The sequence below is a fragment of the Lathamus discolor genome, chromosome 2 (assembly GCF_037157495.1).
Source record: "Lathamus discolor isolate bLatDis1 chromosome 2, bLatDis1.hap1, whole genome shotgun sequence".
Taxonomy (NCBI): Eukaryota; Metazoa; Chordata; class Aves; order Psittaciformes; family Psittacidae; genus Lathamus; species Lathamus discolor.
This window is the reverse complement of record NC_088885.1, coordinates 6,086,025-6,102,035: the sequence shown is the minus strand read 5'-3', so window position 1 is coordinate 6,102,035 and position 16,011 is coordinate 6,086,025. Positions and strand designations below refer to the sequence as shown.

General features: G+C 52.2%; 1 protein-coding gene across 1 annotated transcript; it reads left to right on the top strand.

Annotated features, from left to right (window-relative positions):
• Window positions 1-363: 363 nt before the first annotated feature.
• Window positions 364-15,994, top strand: SLC6A20 (solute carrier family 6 member 20). Its single transcript, XM_065665601.1, has 11 exons — window positions 364-568; window positions 4,467-4,607; window positions 5,757-5,848; window positions 6,466-6,693; window positions 7,923-8,033; window positions 8,646-8,887; window positions 10,696-10,858; window positions 11,290-11,494; window positions 12,500-12,659; window positions 13,611-13,776; window positions 14,892-15,994. The coding sequence occupies exons 1-11, from the start codon at window positions 448-450 to the stop codon at window positions 15,039-15,041; spliced, it is 1,779 nt and encodes a 592-aa protein (XP_065521673.1). The 5' UTR covers window positions 364-447; the 3' UTR covers window positions 15,042-15,994.
• Window positions 15,995-16,011: the final 17 nt, after the last annotated feature.

The following is a 16,011-nucleotide window of genomic DNA, read 5'->3' as shown; positions in this document are numbered from 1 at the left end:
AGCCCTTCCCTGTGCTATCAAGTCCAGGCTGATGCCTCACACGTGTGAATGCCCCTCTGTGGGGCAGCAATGTCCCATTTCCACAAGCAGACTGCAGCCCCAGTGTTACTGCTTCCCAGTGTCAAGTCGGTGTGTGAGCTGACCAAAATCCCTGGGCTCACATCCTTCCCAGAAATGCCAGTCAAAACCCAAGCGGCTATTCACCCAAAGTACCAATTTTATAGCCCTCTGTGTGTCTATAATCTATTTACCAGCATTCCTACATCAGTATGTGCCTGTTAATAAGATTAGTAATTAAAAAGCTTGATAGGAATTGGCAAGCAGAGCTCCTCCGCCTTTCCCTCCCCTCCAAGCCGGGCTGGCGCGGAGTCTGAGGCAGGGCTGGCAGAGTACCTGGAGGAGTGAAGGCAGGAAGGCTTGGCTGGAACCTCCGCCTGCAAGCAGGCAATGGAGAAATCCCGGCCGCTATGGGACAATCCCCTGCAGTTTGTTTTTGCCTGCATTTCCTACGCCGTGGGGCTGGGAAACGTGTGGAGGTTCCCATACTTGTGTCAGATGTATGGAGGAGGTGAGTGTGGTTTATGTTTCTTGCTTCCCTTCAGGCAGTGTGGCAAGCTTTAAATCCCAATGGATGCTGTCTGTGCTAACATCCTATCCACTTGGCAGGGCCCAGGGCAGAGGAGGAGGTCAGGCTTACTGCTGGTGTGCAAGCTCTTCTATTGCTGCTTTGGTTTAGCTATTATCTGGCGTAAGAGATCCAGCCCAACACAGCAACACTCGTTTCCTATGAATGAAGAGGGAAGGCCCGTGTTTTCTGAAAGGATGGAGGTAGAATGAGAGATGTGGGACCACATGGCATTAATTTCTTACTTTCTTGCCCCATTGAACCACCCTGAAGGCATCGGAAACTAGTTCAGTCCCTTGTAGCTTCATGTGCGGGCACTTGGAACATACTGGGAAGGGGCGATGCTTACACTAATTTAACTTAAGGAACAGGTTTATCATTTTGATTTTGTCATGACTGCGTTGTCTTATACAAAGCCTTCATTCAGGAGGTGATAACTTGGCTGCAAATCTGCCTTGAACTTGGCTGAAACTCCTTAATCAACAGGAGTTCCACAGGAGTTCCACAGCTAACGGCTCCTGGGAAGCATTGAAAACAAAGGAGAATTTTGTTGGGGCTCCAAAAGGAAAGCTCTTTGGACGTTTATCTTTCTCCTAGGTCCAAACTGAAGAGAGATGATGTCTGTATCATACAGCAGCCAGAGATGTCCTTCCTTAGAAACCAAAAGTCAGTTAATTAGATTAATTAGACACCAACGCTAATAACCTCTTCTAGCATAGAGCTGCCACTGCTTCATACTCATGTTTTGAAGAATCCTCATAAAGAGCCTCTCTTTATGAGACAGCCCAGTTATCTACTGCTTCTTGCACTGCATCTGTTGCTACAGTGTTGGACCCATCTCAGTCATGCATTAAGTGCATGATGAGCATTTGCTCCTTTGCTTTTGGTCTGTTTCTGCCTTTTCTTCCTTCCAGGAGGGAGCACGCTGAGTTGTGTTTTGTGCTTGTTTTGTGCTTGTTTTGTGCTTGTTTTGTTGGCTTGTAGCTTCCTTCTGAATGCACATGTGGTGGTAGGGGTTGGGTCATGCTGGGTTTGGAAAAGCCAGCCCTGGGACTACATCAGAGCTGCTCTGTGGGATCTGGTCGGGAAAAGCCAGGTGAAGTTACAGTAGAAGCTGGATGCTACAGTGGGTGAACCCTTCTTAGATGGTTCAGAGAGCAGAAATGATAGCCGTGATGCAATTCCAGGGGTATTATTCCTCTACATAGATGCTTTTGAGGGTGAAGACTTCACGTCTCACAGTGAACCCCACCACAAAGCTTAAACTGCAAGTGTTTCAGTACACAACCAAACTGCAGGTGATGGGTTCACCAGCAGCACGGGCTCACCATGGCAGACCTGCTGAGCGACAGCAAAACTCAGGCACTGGGAGGCTTTGCATGGTTTAGGCTTAGCGGCCATCAGCAGTGGTGAAAAGTCTGTGATGTAACCAAAACTGGGCCACTTGGTTAACCTGGGGAAGGAAAAGGGTAAACGAACCCAAGGGTTTTCTGAACAGCATCTTTTTATAGGGATAGCTCCTCCTCTACTTTATCCTCCCTGGTTAAATTCCCAGGGGACAGCAGCTCTCCCTCCTGTGAAGCCAAAGCTCCTGACAGCAGGCTTTGGTTTTCTTGTTTTCCACTGCAAAGGATTCCAAGCATCAGGACAAAACATCATTTCAGGAGCTCAAAAGCTGGCTATGCCTGGCACTGGGCTTAGGGGAGATGCCAACAACTGCTTGTTTGGCATCTTCCTTGCAGAAAAGCACAGAGCCAGTCCTCGTTCTGCCCAGCAGAGCACTAAGCCCCTTATCACTGCTGATACCCAAACAGGGTATTCACAGACCTTACAAGCTCCTGCCTTTCTGTTCATCAGCAGATTAGCTCTTCCTCACTGCCGCACTCCAGAGAGCTTGACCTGAGCAGAGCAGGGGGTTCAGAGCTCATAGGTGCGGTGAAGCCTGCCCATGAGCAGGCTGGGCCAGGCTGGATTGGGATGGGTTTGCAGCATGGTGGGTGCTCAGCGGTGCTCAGCAAGGAAGCCCCGGGGCACCAGGCAGGATGCTGAGCAGAGGCAAAGGTGCCTCTGGCCAAGCCCAGTGCCTTGACCAGGCCTGGGGCACACTCCGCATGTGCCAGCTGCAGGGGCTGGCCTGGGGGCTGGTTTTTCAGGTGGTTGGTACCATAGGGAGCAACACTGGGTGTAAGTGAACAGGGAGGTCACAGCAGATAAAGAGCTGGTCCATATGGCTGCCCTGAGGCACTTACATGAGGCATTTTGGTTCTACCCTCTAGGAAAAGTAACAGCGAGAAGATGGGGGGCTTGGAACTAAATGAACTTTAAGGTCCCTTCCAACCCTAACTGTTAGAATAGACATCAGGAATGAATTCTTCCCTGTGAGGGTGCTGAGGCGCTGGCACAGGGTGCCCAGAGAAGCTGTGGCTGCCCCATCCCTGGCAGTGTTCAAGGCCAGGTTGGATGGAGCGTGGAGCAACCTGGTTTAGTGTGAGGTGTCCCTGCCCATGGCAGGGGGTTGGAACTGGATGATCTTAAGGTCCTTTCCAACCCAAACCAGTCTGGGATTCCATATCTGCACGCAAAGAGGGTGCAGAGCAAAGGGCAGGGGGCTCAGCCTGAGCCCTCCTAGACGCAGAGGGATGCTGGGGTGAAGAAGAAGCCTGAAGGCACTTCTCATTGCAAGGTGGCAAAGCCATCTCTGTACATGTGGCAGCACTGCTGGGAGGGCCTAACTCTGACCACCCCCCATGGTCCATGGCAAAACTCCCTTCGGTGGCTGCTGGGGCAGCTCGCACCGGGCTGGGACAGAGGGGCTGTGCGAGCTCTTAACCCTCCGAGAGCTCCCTTGCGGCACAGGAAGTTATCTAACAGAGTAACAAAGGGGTTGTTGATAACGGGGAGCCAGGAGGGGGGAGATTAATTCCCAGAATAAACAGGATTATTGCCCGGTGTTTATTCCCAGCTCCTTGCCCCGGTCGCTGCCGGCGCTGCGCAGAGCCCACGGCCAGGAATGTTAATGCCGCAGATTAAACCCTAAATAAGAGATGTTTACGTCAATATCTCTGGCTGGCTGCAAGCAGGGGAGCAGGAAAGCCTCCCTGAAAATCCCGGGTTCGCCTCAGTCAGCAGCTCCAGGACAAGGGTTTCCTTTCTTTGCCAGCTAAAGCGCATCCCGATGGCGGGGCAGGAAGGTCCTTTCTGCCCATTCCTGCTGCTTCCCTTCCACAGGAGCATCCCTGTGGCTCTCTGTGCAGGGATGAGCAGGCACAGGGTGGGAGAAGGCTGTGTGCAGGCAGGACCTCTGGGGGAAAGCCTTCATGGGCTCAGTGTGCGGAAGGAGTGAGGGCGTTTTGGGGGGTTGGGTTGGTTTGGGGTGTTTTTAAGCCAGGACAGACATCAGTGGTTACTCAAACCTCTCCATTCCACATGCGCTTCGCTGTTACTTTTCCATTGAGTTCCCTGGCCACGCACAAAGTAAATCTTTCCCCCGGCCTCTTCCTGTCATTACCTTTCACAAGGGCTGGCCGCAGTTACCCTTTAACAGCCCCAGCCCCCAGCATTGCTCGAAGCGAAGCATCGGGGCAGCACTGCCACGCACACTTTAACAGCAGAAACCCCAGCTCTGCCAAGGGCCGTGGCACGCTCCCCATGCCCAGCGTGCACCGGCTGTGGTACCCCACCGGTGAGATGCCCCTCAGGGCTGAGCCATGCTCTCCATACACAGAGTGTGGGGCAGCACCCGTGCCCAGCCAGCTCCTACCGGAGGGATGTGACCGCCAGTGGTGATGGTGTTATTCTGCTGCCCATCTCCTCCGTGCCAGCTCTTGGGTTTTCCCTGCAGGAGGCTTCCTGATCCCCTATTTCATCATGCTGGTCGCCGAGGGGATGCCGCTGCTCTACTTGGAGCTGGCCGTGGGGCAGCGCATGCGGCAGGGCAGCATCGGTGCCTGGAAAATCATAAGCCCCTACCTCTGCGGTGTCGGTACGTGCTCGGTTTTCATCTTGAGCTGTCAGTGCACGGGGCGCGCGGGTGAGCTGCGGGCGGAGGAGAGCTTTGCCTTGCAGAGAGAAACCAGGCAGGAGCTGGGGTTCCACTGGGTCTCCCCAGGCTGAGCGAAGCGTTTCTTTCTCCACACACCTCCTGGCACACGTTCCCCCTGTCCCTTGTGGGGCACCGGGGCCAGGCCCCAACCCACCGTGCAGGGGCCCTGCACCTCGAGGTGTGAATCCCCCTGCCCTCAGTCACAGCGTAAGGCCAGCACTGAACCCAGCCCCTGGGGCTGCCTGCACTGGGCTTTGACCCCAGGAACATCTTCCCAATAAGCTCCACGCTGTGTGGTCAGACTGTACCTCCATTTCCTGCCTTTGCCTATCATTTACTGATCGCGGAGTCAACCAGGCTGGAGAAGCCCTTCAAGCTCACCCAGTCCAACCATTCCCCAGCGCTGCCAAGGCCACCACTGCCCCATGGCACTGAGGCCTCGTCTCCACGCTGTGTGAGCACTTGCAGGGCCGGTGCCTGCAGCCCTGCCCTGGGCAGCCTGTTCCAATGCCTGAGCACCCTCTGGGGCAGGAATTGTTCCTCAGCTCCATCTGAACCTGCCCTGGGGCAGCTTGAGGCCGGTTCCTCTTGTCCCATCCCTTGTTCCTTGGGAGCAGAGACCGACCCCCCCTCACTACAGCCTCCTGTCAGGCAGCTGTAGGGAGCCATCAGGTCCCCCTGAGCCTTCTCTTCTCCATCTGAACCCCCCAGGTCCCTCAGCCATTCCCCATCACACTTGTGCTCCAGGCCCTGCACCAGCTCCGTTGCCCTTCTCTGGCCCCGCTCCAGCCCCTCAGTGTGTCTCCCATAGCCCACTCTTAGCTGCGTTATTATGTTATTAAATTACCCGGATGACCCAACCTATCATTAATTGGCTTCAACGCACATGTTTCAGGCTATATTGAATATTCACCCTGGAGGGGCTGACATGTAAAATGCAGGGCAGGATGGCCCTGAGGGCAGCAGGAGGCAGCTGCAGCAGTGGGGGCCTGCCCTTTGCACAGGAAATCCCCCCCATGGCCACTGTTATGGGGCCCTGGCTGTTTTGGTTCTTTGCCATTGACCAAGTGCCTTCCTCCGTGCCCGCAGGCGTTGCCAGCGTCGTCGTCTCCTTCTTCCTCTCCATGTACTACAATGTGATAAATGCCTGGGCCTTCTGGTACCTCTTCCACTCCTTCCAGGTGAGTGGGCTCCTGGCAGCAGGGCTTGGCCTTGCCATGGCCTCGGAGGGTCATGGTGGCTTTGCATTGGTGCTGGCTGTTGCATGGCACCATTGTCAGCTGGGAATGGGGGGCCTAAGAGCCCCAGAAACCCTCCCAGGGCTGCTCTGGAGGGAAAAATGAGGCCACGGTGCCCCCTTCCAGGGCTCCTTGGGGGCATTGGGGTGCTTTCTCCTCACCATGGAATGCAGGACAGGGACAGGCCCATAATGGCTTGCTCACATGCGCCTTGGTGGCCATGGTGGCCAGCACCGTGGGCCGGGTCTGTCTGAAGGCAGGGGAGACGGCTGGCCCTGGGGGAGAGTCATTCCCAGATTAGAGCATCAGAGAGCTCAGGCCTCAGGGAGGAGGAGGCCATCATTGCCAGGGAAGAGGGGCAGGGCAGGGCTTGGGAGCAGAGACTGCAGCCCCTCAATGTCTCTCTTGTAGAGAGAGTTCCATCCCCAGGGCCAGGCAGCACAATGTGGACACGAGCAAGCCCTGGGCAGGAAGCCCCCCTCACCTTCACCCCTGCTGGCACCCCGGTTCTCCCTGCGTGCTGGCAGCAGGAGCTCTTCCTCCCTGCCCCTCCCTCCCAGGACCCCCTGCCATGGGCTACCTGCCCCCTGAACCGCAACCGCACCGGCTACGAGGAGGAGTGCGAGAAGACGTCGCCCACCCAGTACTTCTGGTACCGGCAGACCCTGAACATCTCCCCATCGCTGGAGGCCAGCGGCAGCCTGCAGTGGGAGCAGGTGCTCTGCCTGACGCTGGCCTGGCTCGTGGTCTACCTCTGCATCCTCCGCGGCACCGAGTCCACCGGCAAGGTGAGAGCTGGGCACAGCCCTGCCGAGCCCCACAGGGACTCTGCACCAGGGGCTGCAGCAACAGGACAAGGGGTGATGGGTTCAGACTGAAACAGGGCAAGTTCAGGTTAGATCTAAGGCAGAAGCTGCTCCCTGTGAGGGTGCTGAGGCGCTGGCACAGGGTGCCCAGAGAAGCTGTGGCTGCCCCATCCCTGGCAGTGCTCAAAGCCAGGTTGGATGCAGGGGCTTGGAGCAACCTGGGCTGGTGTGAGGTGTCCCTGCCCGTGGCAGGGGGTTAGAACTGGATGATCTTAAGGTCCTTTCCAACCCAAACCAGCCTGGGATTCTGTGACATGGGGAGGATAAGTGAGTGGCTGTTACCCGGGGTTATGGCATCTCCCCCAGCCCCACTGCCTCTGCCGCTCTACTAAGTTGCAACTGAAGAAGGTTCAACCAAAACACTGAGTGATATGGATAAAAATAACCCAGAAAAGTCCTTTGAATGCAGCCACCCCTGCTCCAAACCCAGCCACCGAGCTGCTGGCCCTGCAGAAAGCCACCCAGCAGTGGCAGGAGACGTCTCATCCTCAGTCTTTGCAACAACAAGAAGACATCTACCAGGCATTTTCAGTCACTTTTTATCCACAGCAGAGGTTATGAGGAAGGGGGGGAGGAAGCCATGTCCCGGCTGAGCCTGCACTAAGCAGCGAGCTGAGGGCTGTAATCCCCAAATCGTCTTAGCCAAGCACAGGAACCAAGAACTGGGAGCAGCCTCTGAAACCTGCTGCAGCCCTGGGGCAAGAAAGAAACAGTCAAGGAGCATTGAAACAGCACCACAAAGGCAGGGGCTACCCCTGCCTCCCTCCTGCAGGAGCAGCAGCGGGTTTGGGCAGTTAGTTTTAATGGGTTTCAGGTAGGTTTTATGTATGTTTCTGGGTGAGCCATTGGGGCACATCCTAGCGAAGAGAAGGCGATGGGATTCTCCCTTTTTTTGTTTTGCAAGTGGCTTTTTCCAGCATAGAAATTGAACACTTAAATTCGACCCCAGGGGTGATCAAAAGCTCATGGAAGTCAATGGAAGAATTTAATTCAACCCCCATCTGGGTTACATGAAGTTAGAGTCTTTTTCACATCTGAGTTAAAAGAGTTTCATTCGATTCTGACCTTCTAGGAGGTCTGAGACTGACCATAGCAGATGAGCTCTGTCTTATGTATTCTTTAGACCAAGGTATTTCTCCTCCTTCCCCCAGGTCGTCTATGTAACAGCCTCCTTGCCATACTGTGTTCTCATCATATACCTCATCCGAGGATTAACCCTTCATGGAGCTGTCAACGGGCTCGTCTACATGTTCACACCAAAGGTACACAAAATCCGTACTGCACTGGTCAGGAAATGCTATTTGTTACCAAACTTGTGGGGTTTTTAAAAGGTGGTGCTGCTGCTTGTGCTTGTATCGAATGTTTGCAGCAGTAGCTTAGGTCAGGCAGCTGGAAACCCCGAATGGGAATAGCTGGAGGCTCTTCTGACACAGTGCTCATATGCTGCTTGTGTTCTCCTGCCCAAAAAGACCTGCCCATCAACATAAGGCAGAAGCTCTTCCCTGTGAGGGTGCTGAGGCGCTGGCACAGAGTGCCCAGAGAAGCTGTGGCTGCCCCATCCCTGGCAGTGTTCAAGGCCAGGTTGGACAGAGCCTTGGCTGACATGGTCTAGTGTGAGGTGTCCCTGCCCGTGGCAGGGGGTTGGAACTGGATGATCCTGAGGTCCTTTCCAACCCAAACCACTCTATGGTTCTATGATTCTATAACCTGTAGTGGGTTACTGTCAGATTAAGCAGTAACCCTGCCCCAAACCCCACCTCTGAGCTAAAACAGACGCACGAAGGGGACCATCCCCATCCCTGCAAGCTGGAAGGGGCAGTGCCTGGCATCCATGTGCAGCTCCACACTCCTGCTCCGAACATCTGCCTTTGCAGCTGGAGCAGCTGTCAAACCCCAAGGCATGGATCAGCGCTGCCACGCAGATCTTCTTCTCCCTGGGGCTGGGCTTTGGCAGCCTCATCGCCTTCGCCAGCTACAATGAGCCCAGTAACAACTGCGAGCGGCACGCCATCATCGTCTCGCTCATCAACAGCACCACCTCCATCTTCGCCAGCATTGTCACCTTCTCCATCTACGGCTTCAAGGCAACCTTTAACTACGAGAGCTGCCTGAACAAGTAAGTCCTGGCATTCCACTTGTCTTCCACCCCAGCTGGGCAAGCGGAAGGGAAGAGGGGAGGTAAATAAATAACAGCTTGGAGTGCTGCCAGCGCTGCCCCGAGAGCACCCCTGATACTGCTCTAATAAAGCTAATGGCGCTATTTAAAGTGATGAAGGCTGAGATGAAAAGTCAGAGGCAGCTTGACTTTTGACACCTGGTTGCGCCAGGTCAAGAGGGTGAGTTTGTGTTGTGGAGCTGAGTGTATAGGATTGCTAAAGGAATCACTGTCAGAGACAGCAACAGATGTGATCTTAATGGAAATCGCTAAGCGTGTGATTCAACAGAACTCAATGGCAAGGTCCACTCTGTTACATACAAGATGAGATCATGTCTGGATTGGTAATGGTTTATACAGGATTAAAGTGATCTACACAGAGTGGAATTGAAGTAATGTGTATAGAAACTGAAGGTACAAAGGAATAAGGGAGACCTTCCTGTTGAGTCACAAGGCTCAGATGAGACCCCCTTGCTTTGGCTGGATTTAGGCTTAGTATCAGACTTGGCCAATGGTTTATGTCTGGGATGACAAATGCAATTTAATAGAAGTCTGAGTTGTTAAAGTGAATCACAAAGTTTCTAAAACACATGAGTATTGAAGCTAATATACATGCACTTACACTTAAGTATCTAAACTAACACAATACAGATGGAGATGTGTGGATACACAGATGTATAGATGTTAAAGACTGCCCTTGGGTGCAGTGACAAGCAGTATTACTGGTATTACTATAGTAGTATACTACTAATAATATACTCATGTCAGCTTTCTCAGCACTCTCAAGGGGCAAAGGTTTGAGGATCAGTGAGCAGCAGTAACGGCCCAGGCAGATAATCCCCCTATGTCATAAACTTTGAGGGTTTAGGGGCTCTGAGAGGTGTCCCACAGTCCAGAAGAGCTCAAAGGGGCTCTCTTGGAACCAGTGTTTATAGAGGGTGAGATGGTTGCCTTTAGTCAGTGTAAATTTTCATCCCGGTATAATGTCTTTGTTGGGAATGATTTACCATCTCCAAAGAGCTGATATGATAAGGAAGTGCCCAGGCCTTCCTGTTATCTGCACGGTCCTTCCTGCCTTTGTTACGTGATTAGAGTTAATGGTCAGGGGGTGCCCAGACATCCAACCCCATGCATTTATGCAAAGGCTAATGGGAATTCTTGGGGAAGCAGAGGGGTCCAGAAGAGAGTGGGGGGATGGAGCACCACAGTTGCCCTGGGCACGGTTTACCTGGTCCTGGTATATGCTCTGGTGGGGGCTGTGGGCTGATTACTAAAACATGGAGATGCTCAGATCCCTCCTTTAAGGCTAAGCCCTGTGCCAGGAGCTCAGCCTCCTTGGCAGTGATGCTCTGCAGGTGCCCAGAGCCTGCAGGGTCAAGCCCTGAGGCAGCAAGCTCTCACTCACAGCCTGGCACAGCAGCAATTACGCTCTTACTCCCATTTTGATGGCTTTCAATCTATCTGCTGATCAGAAACGGAGCTGCTGATCCCTGCTTGCTGCCAAAAGGCTCGTGTGAGATCAAAGGGGAAGAGCTACTGATCAGCACCCAAAATACCTGCCTGGGAGCAGCAGTGTGGGTGCAGCAGCTGCTCGTTCTGAAGCAGAGATGAACACAAAGTCACTCATGCTCCCACCCAGGGAGACTGGAGCCCTGGGGCTGGCAGAGCATCCCATGGGGATGTGGCTCATGGAGAAGGGGATGTAAAACCAACCTCAATTTTATCCCTTGGCCCGTAAGCCAGGATTAAATTCCCATGATCTTTCCCAGGGTGATCCTGCTGCTGATGAACACTTTCGACCTGGAGGAAGGCTCCTTGACAGCGGACAACCTCAGCGAGATGAAAGACTACCTCATGGCCACGCACCCGCGGGAATATGCCCAGTTATCACCACAGCTTAGGAACTGCAGCCTGGAAGCTGAACTAGATACGGTGAGGCAGGTCACCCTCTGCTGTCCTCACACCCAGCCCAGGAGCCCCACATGAGGCTAGGAGCTGTGGAGGGGCTCATTCCAATGCCTCAGGGTGGGATTGGATGGGACAAGGGGGCACTGGTTCAGCCCAGCAAGGGGCTCACTTGGGTCATTAGCAATGGAGCCGGGTGTCAGTGCTGTCCTGCTGGCTCTGCCTGAGGGACAGGGCAGGACACAAAGGTTTGGGGTGGGTGCTGCGAGCAGCACGACACTATTTCCGTGCAGTGTGATTAAACCAGCACAGATCTCGTCTGCCTCTGCTGTGCAAGACACCACCATGGGTGGATTTTGCTGTGGCAGAGGGTCAGTCTCTTATGTCCCTATTGTTATGTCCTTTATGGAGCTGAGGAGCTGGTCATAACTCACTTCTTGTCCCCTTCTCACCATCAGGCTGTCCAGGGGACAGGGCTGGCGTTTATTGTCTATTCCGAAGCCATCAAGAACATGGAGGTGCCGCAGCTGTACTCTGTGCTCTACTTTGTCATGCTGCTGATGCTGGGCATTGGGAGCATGCTGGGAAACACGGCTGCTATTCTCACACCACTCACCGACAGCAGGGCCATTGCCACCCGCTTCCCCAAGGAGGTCATCTCAGGTGAGTGCCCACCATGGCACAGCGTAGGCCACCAGCGAGAGCACAGATTTCCTGTTCCACTGCTGTTGGGGGCTCCTCTGACATCAGGTGGAGCAGGGAACACCAAACATGCAGCCCAGCCTGGACAGCACCTTCCTTGGGAGCTTTCAAAGAACAGTGCCCAGGGCAATCATGGCTGTGCTTACACACCCTGGCTCCCTCAGACTGGTGTCTACCAACCAGTGGCAAAGGGCCAGGACAAGTGTCAAGACACCTGCATTGAGTGACTGAGAGTCCTATCTCCAGTATCCCAACTGTGAGCCACCTCAGCCTTTGGCCAAAAGCGATGAACACTCCTATTCAGGCATGGAAATCAGTTGTCCCACCTGAAAACCTGTTTTAGCTGGATGCCCAGCAGTAACAGCAGATGCTTCACGTACATAGAATCACAGACCGGTTTGGGTTGGAAATGGCCTGAAGATCATCCAGTTCCAACCCCCCTGCCACACCTCACAGGGAAGAACTCCTTTCTTAGATCTAACCTGAACTTCCCCTGTTTCAGTTTGACCCCATCACCCCTTGTCCCATCACTACAGTCTCTGATGAAGAGTCCCTCTCCAGCATCCTTGTAGCCCCCTTCAGACACTGGAAGCTGCTCTGAGGTCTCCATGCAGCTTCTCTTCTCCAGGCTGAACAGCCCCAATGTTCTCAGCCTGTCTCCATACAGGAGGTGCTCCAGCCCCTGAGCATCCTCGTGGCCTCCTCTGGACTCACTCTCCATGTGACAAGGCTGTAGCCAAGACTGTTGTCTTGACCCTGTTGTGGTGATGTGCTGTGACTGCAGCTCTGAGGAGCAGCAGTTTAAGGACACACCAGCAGAGCCACACACAGAGAGACAGACCTTTCCCAAGGGAAGAATAGTCTCTTTCTACTCCGAGAAACCTGCTTCCCAACAGGAATCACCAGAAATCCCACGAGCTTTGGTTTTCCAGGTGTAACAGCAGAGTCCCTGTTTGCCCCACGCAGGTGCTGTGTGTTTCATTAACTGTGTGATCGGCCTCATCTTCACCATGGAGGCTGGGAATTACTGGTTTGACATATTCAATGACTACGCAGCCACTCTCTCACTGCTGCTCATCGTGCTGGTAGAAACCATCGCGGTGTGTTACATCTATGGGATAAGAAGGTAAGAAAGAGCTTGAACGCTCCTTTCTTCACAGTGGGCTAGCTGGGGGAGTGAATACAGAACAGACACCTCCTTGGGTGAGATGTTTCTGCTGCATGTGGTATCTGCAAGGGGATGGGGTCTCCCCTGCCCTGCAGTCCCCTTCCAGCGCCTTGGGTTCAGGGCTGTGTGGTGTTCACGCCATACACACGGCTCCCTGCTCTCGTCTTTGGTCTCAAGGGCACCTTCTGCCAAAGGTGTTCCTCCTTTCCCAGTGATTCAGTGTGAGCACAGTGCTGGCAGGTCTGGTTTCAAAGATCCACTCATTTTCCAGGTCGACCCTTGTGGGTAGAAGCAAGATTCAGCACCAGGAAGGTTTTAAACAGCAGAGGTGTCTGTGCTCAGGGCACCTAAAGGGAAATGCTGTAGCATTTGCATTGTTTGCACACATACAGTGCTAGCAGACTGGCACCTACATTGGTATTCCAGCCTTGATGAGGTCAGTGCCTGTGAGGTGGATCCAGGCTTCCTGTGTGTCTTTAGGTACCATCCCCAGCATCTTCCTCGGGGACAGTCGAGTAACAGCGGTGAGAACAACTCAACTACACCAAGACAGGCGGCGTCTTCTGCACAGCACTGAAGCATCATTGCTTTTCTCCATCTCCTTACATCAGTAACGGTCTGAACTTGGACTCCAGGACTTTTCCTGTTGTACCTATATCTAGCTACTCTTCCTCAGTTCGGGATCCTCTTGGAAGCCTTGCTCTCTTACTTGATTTCATTTTCACTCTATGATCCCACTTGAAGAATAATACCTCTCTGCTCCTTACTTTTCTGGGTTCTGTCCTCCCCTTTCCCATCTTGCCTATTTAATTCTGTAGGTGGCTTCGCAGCAACCCAGATCAAGCCATGGACTGAACATGTGCAGCTGTTCTCAACATGTGCTTATTGTTGGTTTCTTCTTGCACACAGATTTGAGAAGGATCTTTACACCATGATTGGACGCAAACTCAACTGGTACTGGAAACTTATGTGGGCTTTTGCCAGCCCTTTGCTAATTATAAGCCTATTTGTATTTTACCTCACTGACTATATCCTCACGGGAACGCTGCAATACCAAGCATGGGATGCCACACAGGTAAAACAGTTTTGGGTTAGGGGTTGTTTTTAGACTTCCCTTAATTCCTGCAGGGAACTAAGCCTTCCTTAATACTACATTGTTCTACAAAACTGCCTCCTGAATGGGTGAAGCTGGAGCCACGGCCATGCCTTAATGCTGTGGAAAGGTAACCCAGGGAAAACGTGACCTAGTGCAATGGTTGTGTTAAGTGCAGTCATTTCCCTCTTGGTTCTTAATTGTACCTTTCAAACAGTCACATTTTGTTAATGTTGAAGACCTAAACACCATCTTCAAACTATAAACAGAAATATTATTTTCAAAGTACAGTATTTTGAACAAAATGAGTAGTATTTTAACAGACCCGAGCTGCTGCTGGAAGAAATAATAATTATTCATACTAATTATTATTGTTTCCATAATTACCATACACATTTTTCTTCACAAAACACTTCGGTACAAGTTCTTCCCTGTGAGGGTGCTGAGGCGCTGGCACAGGGTGCCCAGAGAAGCTGTGGCTGCTCCATCCCTGGCAGTGTTCAAGGCCAGGTTGGACAGAGCCTTGGGTGACATGGTCTAGTTTGAGGTGTCCCTGCCCATGGGAGGGGACTGGAACTGGATGATCCTGAGGTCCTTTCCAACCCTAACCAGTCTGGGATTCTATGAATGCTGAGCTGTGTATTTATCACAGTGAATTACAATTGGGTAAGTAATCACTGTTTCCATAATCTTTTCTGGTAATGTTCCTAGCACACACAAATTAAGACATGTTTTCCTGGGACCTGTGGCAGTCCTGGCCTGGTGACTGGGTGTCAGCATGAGCCCCCAGGCTCCAGGAGAGGAACACAGAGACCTGACAGAGGTCAGGGCCAAGCCACCTCATTAAGAAAAATCAATCAAGCCCAAATCTGCTCTTTCCCACAGCTTGTATAAGTTAAGTTTTCCTCAGTATTTCTGTCAGCAGCTCCGGTTTTGTTAATTTTAAGCTTGTAGGGTTGGACAAAGAAAAGTACTGAGGGCAGCGCTGGTCTCTGTGGGTGTCCTGTTTTGGTACACACTCACAGCTTTGCTCCAGGCCCTGCTCCAGGACACTGACAGAATAACCCCAAATCCAACTCTGCTTCTCTCCCTTGCAGGGGCAGCTGGTGACAAAGGACTATCCAGGCTATGCCCTGGCCATGATCGGGCTGCTGGTGGCATCATCCATCATGTGCATCCCCCTAGGGGCACTAGTAACATTTATAAGGAAGAGACTGAAGAGGGAAAGCGTTTCAACCACTGCCTGAATGCCCACAGCTGTATTTGGGAAGACCTTTACCCCTGTCGCTGGTGGATGGGCACTTCTGGAAGACAGCAGCAACCATTATTTGTAGCAGCTATTTCTAGAGTTGAGAACTGTGGGTGCTATATTGACCAAAAAGTGCTCTTAGGAGGTTCCACAGTGGTTTGGAAAAACAAAGAGCTCTTCTGTAACAAGATGAAGCTTTTAAAAAGGCCTCTGTGAGAGAGGGGAAAACAAGAGCAGCTCACAAAATGCTAGCATAAATTAACCAGCACACCAACTCACTATACAAGGTTAGGTAGTTCTTTCCCTCTGTTGTAACACTGCCTATGGGGAAACGTGAGCAACCAACTAAGTATGTTCCTGCACCAAAGTACCAGCAAAGACCCTTACCATTCCAGAAAGCCACTCCTAAGCATGCACGTGGCTTGGAACGGCACGTTTTTCAACAGATGCAACTGCTGAAGTCTTGGAATGTGAATGTGACAATCCCTTTCCTCCAAGGGAGAAGTCAGCAGGATGGTACTGGAGATAAACATGGCTAAAACTGTTTCTTTGCTACTTGTGTCCAGCAAAGCAGTTTATACCTACATATACATACGTAGATATACATACACATTCATGAGCTGCAGTTCTCTCACCTCCAGAAGTAGTAAACTTCCAATTCCAGTATGTAATTGTGCGCTGTGCTGTACTTTGTATTTTCTAGGGATGCACTTTAAGTACACTGGAAGAAATCTACGCTAAAGCTGCTTTACGAGCCCCACCAAACAAAAGTAGGATTAGCTTTGCCAGTGTTCATGCCCAGATACACTCTAATCATGAGCTGTAACAATCCAGCTGTTCCATAGACCTGGTTCATTTCTCTATGTGACCATTTTATAAAGAAAGCAACACGTTTAAATTGTAAGCTTCATGTAATAAAAAGCCAGTAAAATTATAGCTGTGAACTTTCAAGAGGTTACTCTGAAGAA

Coding starts and splice junctions, on each gene's coding strand:
- SLC6A20 (XM_065665601.1), top strand. CDS start 448: ATGGAGAAATCCCGGCCGCTATGGGACAATCCCCTGCAGTTTGTTTTT. Junction 569..4,466: donor GTGTCAGATGTATGGAGGAG/GTGAGTGTGGTT, acceptor TTTTCCCTGCAG/GAGGCTTCCTGATCCCCTAT. Junction 4,608..5,756: donor CCCCTACCTCTGCGGTGTCG/GTACGTGCTCGG, acceptor CCGTGCCCGCAG/GCGTTGCCAGCGTCGTCGTC.